The sequence below is a fragment of the Aphidius gifuensis genome, linkage group LG5, assembly GCF_014905175.1.
Source record: "Aphidius gifuensis isolate YNYX2018 linkage group LG5, ASM1490517v1, whole genome shotgun sequence".
Taxonomy (NCBI): domain Eukaryota; kingdom Metazoa; phylum Arthropoda; class Insecta; order Hymenoptera; family Braconidae; genus Aphidius; species Aphidius gifuensis.
Genome location: NC_057792.1, coordinates 19,765,397 through 19,775,389, shown reverse-complemented (window position 1 = coordinate 19,775,389; position 9,993 = coordinate 19,765,397). Strand labels below are relative to the sequence as shown.

Sequence of the window (9,993 nt, the reverse complement as noted above, 5' to 3'; positions counted from 1 at the left end):
AACAGGGTTGATGCAAAAATTAAAAGAAATTAATTTTTATGATTTGCGTTAAATATAGGTCAATAAATAATTAAACTCTAAAGTATATTTAAAGATTCAAGCATCTTAAACACTTTGCTATCGGTGTAACGTCATAATTCTAGTGGAAAAACAAATATCGAAAAAAAGATGAAAGAAAAAAAAATTCTTTAAAAAAAATTAACAACTATAAAAGTGCAAAAAATTTAAATTGTTTGATAATATTTTTTGGAATTGAAATGTATGCATCTTTTGTTTTTTAAAAGCAAAGTTTCTATAATAAATAAGTTTTTATTGATCTAAAATATATAATGAGCATATGGTATATTCTATGAACAGTAATATAAAATAGTTTTTATGCTTAAAAAATACATCAACATTTTAAAACATTAATTAATTGATTAAACAATTGTCGGACACTTGTATGGAATGCCATCCTTACAGCAATATTCACGTCCAGCTGATAAGTTCGTGTTAATCCACTTATCATCGCAATTTTTGATGAACAAATAAGCCTGAAATCATTATTATGTTTCACAAATCATCGCCCTATTTGTTCTTTCTCTTTTATTTAAACTTATTAAATAATAATAATAATAATAATAATAACTACTAACTCGTTCTTTGACGCAATCTCTTTCGATGGAACCACAAATAATAGCAGGACTGTTTGGTAGATACTTGACAATCTGAAATAAAAATATATAATTTTGTACAAAAATATAATAAAACAAAAAAACATGGTAAATTAAAACTTAAGTTTCTTAATAGCATACAACATCAAGACACTTGCTAGTGCAAAGCTTATTGCCAATTAGAGTGCAAGGAAATGAATCTTTATGTTCTTGGATCAGAGCTGGAGGTTCAAACGGCTGTGCTTTACTAAACTTCTTGAAGGAACCACTCAAAAAAACACCACAGAGACAACCTATTGGAGCTGCTGTATCAATAAGTTCATTGCTTGATGTGTTTCCATCTCTGATTAAACTTAAATTCTGATTCGATTCAGCAAAACGCGGTATTATAATGATGACAGTAATCGTACAAAAAAGATTCTTAAAAAAAAAAAAATAATAGTTAATAAATAAAAAAAAAACAATCATTTTTTATAATTAAATATTCAGGTTTATTCAAAAATAGTTAGGTAGAATAAATGAACAACAAAAATAATAGTTATAATTACTCACGGTGATATAGGTTGGCATTTTTCCACTGTTTAATGACTGAAGATTACAAACTGACTGAAGATTGGACAAATTTATACCATAAAAAAATATTGCAATTATTTGATGAGCCAACAATGTCCTACATTTAAATTTCGCAAATATAGCATTTTTAAAATTTTTTCATATATTTTGCTTCATAATCAAAATTGTATTGTTTGTTATAAATTTTGCTTCGACATCACAAACCGTCCTGTTCCTTGAAGAACGATTCTTTCAGAGTTGGCAATAATTTCGTACTGACATGTTATAATTTTCCTCGTTTCTATTATTTTAATAGATATTGTTAAAATATCACCCGGATAACAAGACTGCGGATAATGAAGATCTTGATGAACAACAATTATTCCAGGTCCCGGCAATTTTGTACCTAATACTCCAGACAAAAATCCATTTAACAAAGCACCATGTACTATTTTACAGTCACTTTTTACATGAATTGGATTGAAATCATCAGTTAATTTTGCAAATCTCGTCACGTCGTTTTCAGTAACTTGTCTTGTTACCGTAATCTGAGAACCTTTTTCGAGTTTTATTAGCTTTGGTGGATTTGAATTTACGTACCTCGAAATCACAATATTCTTTAATTGATTGAGGTTTAACAATTTTGTTCGATGCATTTTTAATTGTTAGTGTCACAAAAATCTGACAAAAAAACTGAAGCAAGGTTTTTCAAACGGTTGTTGGTTAACTTCGAAAACTTAGTCAATTGGTTGAGTAAGTCTGGAGTGATAAGTACTCGACTTGATGACTTTGTTGTCAGGGACATAAGGGTTGTGATGGTAGAAAGAAGAGTTTCTTCGTCTGATGATGCTAACAATCCTGATATCAGTTCAACTCCTTGATTCCGAATGATGTATTCTCTGTTTATTGGATCTGAATAATATTTAAAATACTAATTAGAGAGGCTCTGATTATAAAATTGTATGCTATGATTATTCACCTGAAGACAAATTACATAGTCCGCCAATGGCAAATTGAACAAAATCAACTTCTGGATCGGAAAGAACGTGCAAAAACAAATCAATTACTCGCAATTGTCGGAGATAGTCATAATTAATTGGATCATATGCAAAATTTGCAAGGTTTGCCAACGTCTGCCTTTTTGCTTCTGTAAATCAAAAAATTTAGTTGTGGGTTTTAATATTTTTTCTTAAGTTGAAAAATCGTTATCACCTTTAGACTTTGCAGTTGAGAATTCAGTGATTAATAATTTTAGATAATCGTATCTTCCAACATCGGTGAAACCTGTTTTTTCAAGAAGACGTTTTTTTGCTGAAAACATCATCAAATGAATCCAACACAGGGTTACCACACCGTCTAAAAGCTGAGTGGGTGCATTCCGTGCATTCCTTAAGCGGTGTCTCCACGCTATAAAAATCTCATGCAAGTTCTTGCACGAAAAAATGGAACATGTCCCATTGGCTGCGATAGTCTAGCATAGCTTTTTAAGGCTGATTTCCACCAAAATTGTAGTAATTATCTAGTGATGAAAGATCTTGCAAGCATTTCTATAGCGTGGAGACACCGCTTTAGAAAAAAATTATTAAATTAACAAAATAAACTCAAACGGGTGCAGCAGTCCAATTCACAGGGCATTACAATTTAGGGCTTTTTTCCTCCACTGGCGGCACTTGTGGAGCTTTTGTATGTGATATCTATATAAAAAAAATTTTACAAGCGCCATCTAAATTGATCTAAATTGTAAAAAATTTGCCCTGCGAATTGGACTGCTGCGGAGGAAAAAAGCCCTAAATTTTAGTGCAGCACCCGTATTCACAGCAATTCACAGGGCAAATTTTATACAATTTAGGGTGCTGAAAGAGTCCTTGTCGGCTTAGCACCCGTATTTACAGGGCATTACAATTTAGAGCTTTTTTTCTCCACTGGCGGCGCTTGTGAAGCTTTTGTATGTAAAATCTATATAAAAAAATTCGACAAGCGCTATCAGATATAAGCAAATCATTTTTTTATTAAATAATAATGAACACTATTTTCAGTGAAATGCTATCTGGAGTGCTATTCTTGGTCCCCTATTGCGGGAGTTATTGCGAGTCCCGCAATAACGATTGGCCGACAAGAAATGTTTGTCGCGATAGAAAAATATGAAGGCGCTTGTTGTTGCTTTCATGTGAAGCTGCCATAGTCATATGCAGTCATATGCAAATGCAAAAATAAAGTAGAATTTACATGAAAGCAACAACAAGCGCCTTCATATTTTTCTATCGTGACTAACATTTCTTCGGGACCCGCAATATTTAACTCCCGCAATACGGGACCAAGAATAGCACCCCTGATTCATACGCCAAAAATATGATGATAATTGAGCGTGTTAATGATGATTGCCTGGCTGAAATATTCATGTATGTGCCAGCATGTGAAAGACCAAAAATTGCATTGGGTATGATAAATTGTTTTATTCAAAAAATTATGATTAATTATTGACAATTAATTTCTTTTTTTCAGTATGCAAAAAATGGACAAGAGTCCTTGATAATTCTTGGTTTAATGTCAAAAAACTTGAATTAACTCATTGGGAATATGACGAGTATCCACATTTTTTAGAGAGAAATAATCCAACAATCGATCGACAATTCAGTTTTTTGAAATCACTGCTTTATAAATGTGGTCATTATTTAAGAGAATTAGACTTGTCAGTCTATGCTCATTGTAACATATTGCCAGTTATTAGCGAATATTGTCAAAATCTCGTAAAACTTCGAATAAGAATCAATAATATTGATGATGCAATATTAGATAATGCATTTTCACAACTTTCTAAACTAAAAGTATTAAAAATCATATTTCATGGTTGTTTTCATGATATATATCCATCAGTACCTACAACTTTAATTAATTCATTGATAAACGTTGCTGATACATTGACTGATCTCAATATTACAAATTGGCCTGCAGTCCTTCCTGAAACCGCCCGTTTTCCCGAAGAAATGACTAATGTATGTAACTTGAACTTATTTATATATATTATCAATTACAAAAATGTCATTTATTTTATTCTTAACATAAAGTTTTTTACCTGAATTATTTCTCTTGTAGGTGATTTCTCAACTAAAGGCCTTAAGAAAATTTGGAATTGCTGGTATAGAATGTCCCAAAAGTTTATACGACTATTTGAAAAATTCTAAAACAATAGAAACCAATAGTGACCACGTTTGTTACATTAAAATTAATATTGATGTTTCGGAGCCCATTGACAGAATCGAAAGATTAGATATTGCTGGTTGTAAAATTTCCGATGATTGTATATATACTATTGCTAATACTATGAAACGATTACACACACTAGCTGTATCATGTTTATTGCTAACCGATACTGGTATCGGTGCATGTATAAAGATGAGTAATTTAAAATATCTTGTGTTTGACGGCTTTAATAATACGGCCACTGACTCTTCAATTAAATTGCTCAAAAATTTAACACATTTAAAGTTACCATTCAGCAATAAAATTACTGATGAATCAGCCATTAAAGTTCTTGAAAATTCACCAGACATGATTTGTTATTGCGTTCGAAACACAGGTATAACTCATAAATTTATTAAAAAAGCAGCAGAAATATCAAGAAATCGTAAAAAAGAATTAAATATACATGTTTCTTTTGACCGTGATCACACTAAATATGAATATTTGGATATTGAGTATATGAAAAAACAGGAACATCCAAAAACGAAAATTAGATAACATCGGCTATTGATGATAACTGACTAATAATCTTGTATATAATATACGAGATCGATTGAAAGTTTTACCAATATAACAATCAGAGAAAAAGGTTCATATATAATAATAATATAATATAATAACATATATAAAATGAAAAAACACAAATATTATTTAAACGAAAAAGAAATAATAATAAAGATTTTAAATTTTTTTTTTTTTTTTTTTAATATGAATATTCAACAGATAATTTTACTCACGAGATACAAAATAATAAAAATGAGTTAATATACTAAATTAGTTAGTTGGTAGTTAGTTGGAGTTAACTCTTCAGAAAAATATAAAAATAAATATTCAACAATGCGTCAATGTCATATTGACAAGCGCTATCAGATATAAGCAAATCATTTTTTTATTAAATAATAATGAACACTCTTTTCAGTGAAATGCTATCTGATTGAGTTGTATCTTATTCAATCAAATGAATCCCTGGAACATGAACCAACTTCACCAGAATTTCACTGATGGCTACAATGGTCTTGGTAATATTTTATGAATACCAATTTCATGTTCGATAATTTCTTCAAATGACCACCACTTGAATGAAAGACCAGCGTATAATAAATTGAAATTAAATGAATTATCATATTTTATGCATAACCATAATATGAATGCGATAGCAAAATACAAAATTGTCAGGTACCAAGAGATGGAACGACTCAATCCAGAGCCAAGTAGCATTACTGATTTTCGGGATCTGTCGAAAAGAAAAAAAACAGGGTAGTGAAACAATAAAGTCTAATACATCGTATCAATCGTTTCCACGATTGTCGTTTTATTGTTGCATTTTAAAAATATAGTTAATTTCAATGAAATATGTCTTTCAAATAAAGCTACTTACAATAGGTGAGATGATAGTAACTTATTGAAGGATTGAATTTTTATTTCTTGGTGTTTTTCTAGATCTGCGCTAAATGAAACTTGTGAACCTGCATTGGTCTCACTAAGTTCTTTGGACAACTAAAAGATTTAAAAAAACTTATAGTAGATAGACAATATACAGACTACGAATCTTAATTATTTAACCGAGAGCAAAAATACTTACAATACAAGATAGTGCAGTAATTTTTTGAAAAAAAATGCCGCATAAAAATTTTTCTTCATTCTCACACTCATTGTCTATAATTTCTTCCGCTTCAGACACAATCTCACGACTTCTATACAACATTAAAATTTCGGCGATTCTAGAATAGCATAACATTAATAAATAACAGTTTCGCAGTCTTAAAGTAGAAAAAAAAATTACACGAGTACCTATCAATCTGTTGAATGGCCTTTTCGATTTCGTTACTGTACCATTCTCTTTTATTTTTATAATCTTTTTTTTCCGGTGATATTCCCTGCGAAGAAATTTTTTTATTCGATCGATCAATTTTAGTCAAATATCAGTTTTTTTTTTTTTGATATTTATAAAGTCAACTTACTAAAGATTTCAATTCTGTATATAAAGAATGCTGGACTTTACTCTTGCATGAATTCTGTATATATTCAATGATACAGTCATCTTCTTCTAACAAAGGAACTGTGCTACTCTGAAATTTAATGGTATTTATGTGTATCAAAAGTTAGATTATTAATGATAATACCAATAAGAAAATACTGCATACTTTAATAATAACCGTGGATGTAGGTACTTCTGAATGTTGAACACTCATCACCGGTAGAAAACTCGAATTTTCATTTTTCAAACAATCAATTGTATCTTGCAGAGTCTAAAAACATCATTCTAAATAAAGATTATATTCAGAAAAAAAATACATAACTGGATTTTGATTTAAAAAAATCAAAAAAAAAAAAAAAAAAAGGAAGTATACTTGAATTTTTTTTCGATAGTAATCTTCCATATTTGTTTTGATTTGAGATAATTCCTCAACTTTATATTGTAACGATTTAAGCTTTAAAGTTTCTTCTGTTAAGTTTGTCCGACTTTGGCGCAGTTGATTAAGATATTCAAATTTCGCTCGGTTACTTTCCTCAAGTGCTGAACTAAGCGTTTTATTCTGAATAAATAAAAAAAAACAAGCACTTATTATATTTAAAAGAATAATAAAAACAATAGTAATGATGAATCAATTAAATTACATCAATCTGAAGTTTTTTAATGTCAGTTTGATGATTTTTTTCAACTTTTCGTAGAGCTTCTCGACAACGTTTTTCTTGCGTTTCCAAATTATTAATTAACTCTTTATGTTCATCACTTTCTTTTTCTAAACGCTCAAAATTTCTCTTGATTCGGTCACTACACTCGGAAAAAATCAGTACATTAATTCGAACAAGTCAGATAAAAATTACGCGTTTTACATCATTTTATATCGATAGATCTGCAATAACAACTAGTTTGTAAGTATAAAAATCAACCGATGCTCACAACTTTTGCTGAACTTTAAAAGCATGACGTTCATGAAGCAAAGCTGACTCTTCAATCCGTACTAATTCATCACGAAGCAAGGCATTTTCATCATTTAATTGACGAATCTGCAATCGAAAATTAGCCTCAGTACTCTTAGTAATGCTGTCTTCATCTAAATAAGCTGTGACTGCACGACTTCTTGTTGCATCAATTCTATCGCAATTTTAAAATATTTATTTCATATAATAAATAACAATAATGAAGTTATAAAAGAATTAATATAGTGTAACTCACTTAGAATTTGTAATTATGGTTGGATTCATGTTTGTATGAGGTGCACTTGTTTGTAAACATGAAGACTAGTTATTATTATTATTCTCTCTTTTATTATTTGATAATTGATAGTTTGATACTGGAATGCGATGCCAGTGTAAATTATGCTTCATGCGCTATAAGCTTGTGCGCATACATCTCGTGAATTTAACCCATTCTTTAATTATTGTTAATTAAAATATGCATTCCCAAATTATTAGAATTATTTCCAAGTATATGGAGCCGAATTACTGAGTGTAGTACATGAGGGGCAGATATTAGAACGTAATCAAAAGCTGAAAAAAAAAAGTGTAAGTTCAGACTTGTTGAGCATTGTTGTTTGGTAATGTGTTGAACAGACGGCAATGTAAAACACCCAACATACTCAAACAAAAAAAAAATCAATTTTATTATTATTATTTTTTACCTTCAATATATTTTCTAATATTTTACTTTGTTAAAAATCATGATAATATATGTATTTTTTTTCAAGAAAAATAACAAAAAAACAATGAAATTTTATGTGAAAATAAAAAATTAAAAAATTAAAATTTAATTTGTTTGGAAAAGTAGAAGAGAAAGCTTCTCTGAGCAATAATAAATTCAAAACTTATTTTTTTCTTGTTGTATAAATTCAAATAAAAAACTCATTTAATTAATTAAATTAATTTATTTTATTTTAAATTTAAACCTAAACATTTACATTAAAAAATTTCTAAATTAAATCTACTAAATAAAAATTGAAGAAAGTATAAATTCGCTGATTGGTAATATTTTGGGTAATTTTGTGTGGATAACTTTAAAATTTTCGTTGTTAAATAATAAAATTTGTCAACATAATTATATAATCTTTTCACTCATTACCTGTCAAAAGTCAATAGCTTTAACGTTATCGAATAATCTTGCACTGCTTGTTTTCATTTACATTTTAACTGTTGTTATTTGCGTAAGCACTTTTGCCAAGTGAAACCTTCACAAAGCATTGAGATAATAAAATACATAAAGATGAATAATGATATCCCGATTATAGCATAAATTTTTATATTTTTCCAAAAAAGAGATCTTGCCAAGTTTCTACTCGTTTTTCTGAATGCCATAGACTGCAAAGAACATCCAGAGGAAAAAATTTACTAATGAATATAATTTTTTGTAATTGATTGATTTTAAATATAAAACTTACATTTGAACTTAGGTTTTCAGTCTTGTTTACAAGAAGCTCTAATCGTTCCCCTCGCATTGCAATATTGTCAATATTTCTAACCATGATATCTTTCAATTCGTCCAGCTCACCGTGAACTTTCGATATTGTATCAATGTCTTTTGATTCACTGTAATGCTTCTACAAAAAAAAAATAAACGATGAAATACAGAATTATCGATGTTGTCATCTGATTTAAGATAAACTATCGTGAACTATTACCATCTCATTTGCCAATACTCTTGAAAATTCAGTGTTCATAGCATATGCTAATGCATTTAAAGCTCCAGTACCAAATGCAACTTGGAATCTTCTTTTAATCTCATTTAGAAACAAAAACGCTCTAGACCGTTGAAAGTCCTGAAAAAAAAAAAACTTGAATTGGTTTTTCCTTGTTGTTATGACAAAGTCTACAGAAGATTTTTCTATATTCATCCGTTCTTACATCGTCTGTTATACACATATAGATTATGCCATTTTCACAAATATAATGAAATAAGTACGGCCCTTGTGAATATGTTAATTTGTCGTTGAAGGTGTCAATTTGTGCAAAAATTTGTTCAGTGACTTCCTCAAAATTTCCAGTGTGCAAGGCATATTTAGCGAGAACAGTAGGGCCTCTGGCAACAACACTATACAACAGCGGCATTATAATAGATTTTACTTTTTAGAATATTTTAGACTTTCTAGACTTTAAGCTTTGCAATTTAATATTCATAGTTTGTCCAGGAAAACGAGTTACGAAAAACGTTGATTCGACTTGTCAATTTGTTGTTATTCCGAAAGACCAGAGATGGATAGTTTTTTTGGGGTATCATACAATCATACGTATGATCAGTGTTGCGTAGGTATGATACTACCGATTCAGTCCAATTCACAGGGCATTACAATTTAGGGCTTTTTACCTCCACTGGTGACGCTTGTGAAGCTTTTGCATGTAAAATCTATATAAATGTAAAATCTATATAAAAATTCAACAAGTGCCATCAGTGACAAAAAAAAAGAGCCCTAAATTGTATAAAATTTGCCCTGTAAATCAGACTGCAGCAAGATCTTGCACGAAAAAATAGAACAAAAAATAATATAAAAAATATAAAATATTGATTAAAAAAAAATTTATCAAAAAATATTTTGTTTATTGAATAGAACAT

General features: G+C 29.5%; 5 protein-coding genes across 6 annotated transcripts; 1 reads left to right on the top strand and 4 right to left on the bottom strand.

The window, feature by feature from the left end:
* Positions 1-338: 338 nt before the first annotated feature.
* Positions 339-1,316, bottom strand: LOC122858339 (follicle cell protein 3C-1). Its single transcript, XM_044161165.1, has 4 exons — positions 1,206-1,316; positions 795-1,073; positions 636-707; positions 339-533 (listed from the first exon to the last, which is right to left on the bottom strand). The coding sequence occupies exons 1-4, from the start codon at positions 1,221-1,223 to the stop codon at positions 420-422; spliced, it is 483 nt and encodes a 160-aa protein (XP_044017100.1). The 5' UTR covers positions 1,224-1,316; the 3' UTR covers positions 339-419.
* Positions 1,317-1,387: 71 nt separating this feature from the next.
* Positions 1,388-2,659, bottom strand: LOC122858340. The gene is given in 4 exon segments (XM_044161167.1): positions 1,388-1,858; positions 1,861-2,117; positions 2,185-2,352; positions 2,418-2,659. Coding segments are annotated over 4 exon segments (990 nt in total). The 5' UTR covers positions 2,527-2,659; the 3' UTR covers positions 1,388-1,402.
* An 881-nt stretch (positions 2,660-3,540) lies between these two features.
* On the top strand, positions 3,541-5,442 carry LOC122858338. Of its 2 annotated transcripts, none has more exons than XM_044161164.1 (4): positions 3,541-3,642; positions 3,708-4,198; positions 4,299-5,034; positions 5,365-5,442. In XM_044161164.1, exons 1-3 carry the CDS (start codon positions 3,555-3,557, stop codon positions 4,941-4,943), a joined length of 1,224 nt encoding a protein of 407 aa, XP_044017099.1. In that variant the 5' UTR covers positions 3,541-3,554; the 3' UTR covers positions 4,944-5,034; positions 5,365-5,442. The 2 variants fall into 2 exon arrangements, with proteins under 2 accessions (XP_044017099.1, XP_044017098.1); XM_044161163.1 differs by lacking the exon at positions 5,365-5,442 and adding an exon at positions 5,169-5,256.
* On the bottom strand, positions 5,319-7,736 carry LOC122858336 (intracellular protein transport protein USO1-like). Its single transcript, XM_044161162.1, has 10 exons — positions 7,627-7,736; positions 7,351-7,545; positions 7,065-7,221; positions 6,797-6,982; positions 6,590-6,694; positions 6,407-6,514; positions 6,237-6,322; positions 6,028-6,166; positions 5,824-5,942; positions 5,319-5,679 (listed from the first exon to the last, which is right to left on the bottom strand). The coding sequence occupies exons 1-10, from the start codon at positions 7,653-7,655 to the stop codon at positions 5,451-5,453; spliced, it is 1,353 nt and encodes a 450-aa protein (XP_044017097.1). The 5' UTR covers positions 7,656-7,736; the 3' UTR covers positions 5,319-5,450.
* Positions 7,737-8,294: 558 nt separating this feature from the next.
* Positions 8,295-9,644, bottom strand: LOC122858335 (vesicle-associated membrane protein 7). Its single transcript, XM_044161161.1, has 4 exons — positions 9,288-9,644; positions 9,065-9,202; positions 8,825-8,983; positions 8,295-8,744 (listed from the first exon to the last, which is right to left on the bottom strand). The coding sequence occupies exons 1-4, from the start codon at positions 9,489-9,491 to the stop codon at positions 8,583-8,585; spliced, it is 663 nt and encodes a 220-aa protein (XP_044017096.1). The 5' UTR covers positions 9,492-9,644; the 3' UTR covers positions 8,295-8,582.
* Between the last annotated feature and the right edge of the window lie 349 nt (positions 9,645-9,993).

Bases quoted from the DNA above. Each gene is read 5' to 3' on its own strand.
- LOC122858338 (XM_044161164.1), top strand. From the start codon at position 3,555: ATGATGATAATTGAGCGTGTTAATGATGATTGCCTGGCTGAAATATTC. The intron at 3,643-3,707 runs GTATGATAAATT...TCTTTTTTTCAG, and splicing joins AAGACCAAAAATTGCATTGG to TATGCAAAAAATGGACAAGA. The intron at 4,199-4,298 runs GTATGTAACTTG...TTTCTCTTGTAG, and splicing joins TTCCCGAAGAAATGACTAAT to GTGATTTCTCAACTAAAGGC.
- LOC122858336 (XM_044161162.1), bottom strand. From the start codon at position 7,655: ATGAATCCAACCATAATTACAAATTCTAA. The intron at 6,323-6,406 runs GTAAGTTGACTT...ATTTCTTCGCAG, and splicing joins ATACAGAATTGAAATCTTTA to GGAATATCACCGGAAAAAAA. The intron at 6,167-6,236 runs GTACTCGTGTAA...ATGCTATTCTAG, and splicing joins GCCATTCAACAGATTGATAG to AATCGCCGAAATTTTAATGT.
- LOC122858335 (XM_044161161.1), bottom strand. From the start codon at position 9,491: ATGCCGCTGTTGTATAGTGTTGTTGCCAGAGGCCCTACTGTTCTCGCT. The intron at 9,203-9,287 runs GTAAGAACGGAT...TTTTTTTTTCAG, and splicing joins ATATGTGTATAACAGACGAT to GACTTTCAACGGTCTAGAGC. The intron at 8,984-9,064 runs GTAATAGTTCAC...TTTTTTTTGTAG, and splicing joins GAGTATTGGCAAATGAGATG to AAGCATTACAGTGAATCAAA.
- LOC122858339 (XM_044161165.1), bottom strand. The intron at 708-794 runs GTATGCTATTAA...TTTTTATTTCAG, and splicing joins CTAGCAAGTGTCTTGATGTT to ATTGTCAAGTATCTACCAAA. The intron at 534-635 runs GTTAGTAGTTAT...TAATGATTTCAG, and splicing joins GAGATTGCGTCAAAGAACGA to GCTTATTTGTTCATCAAAAA.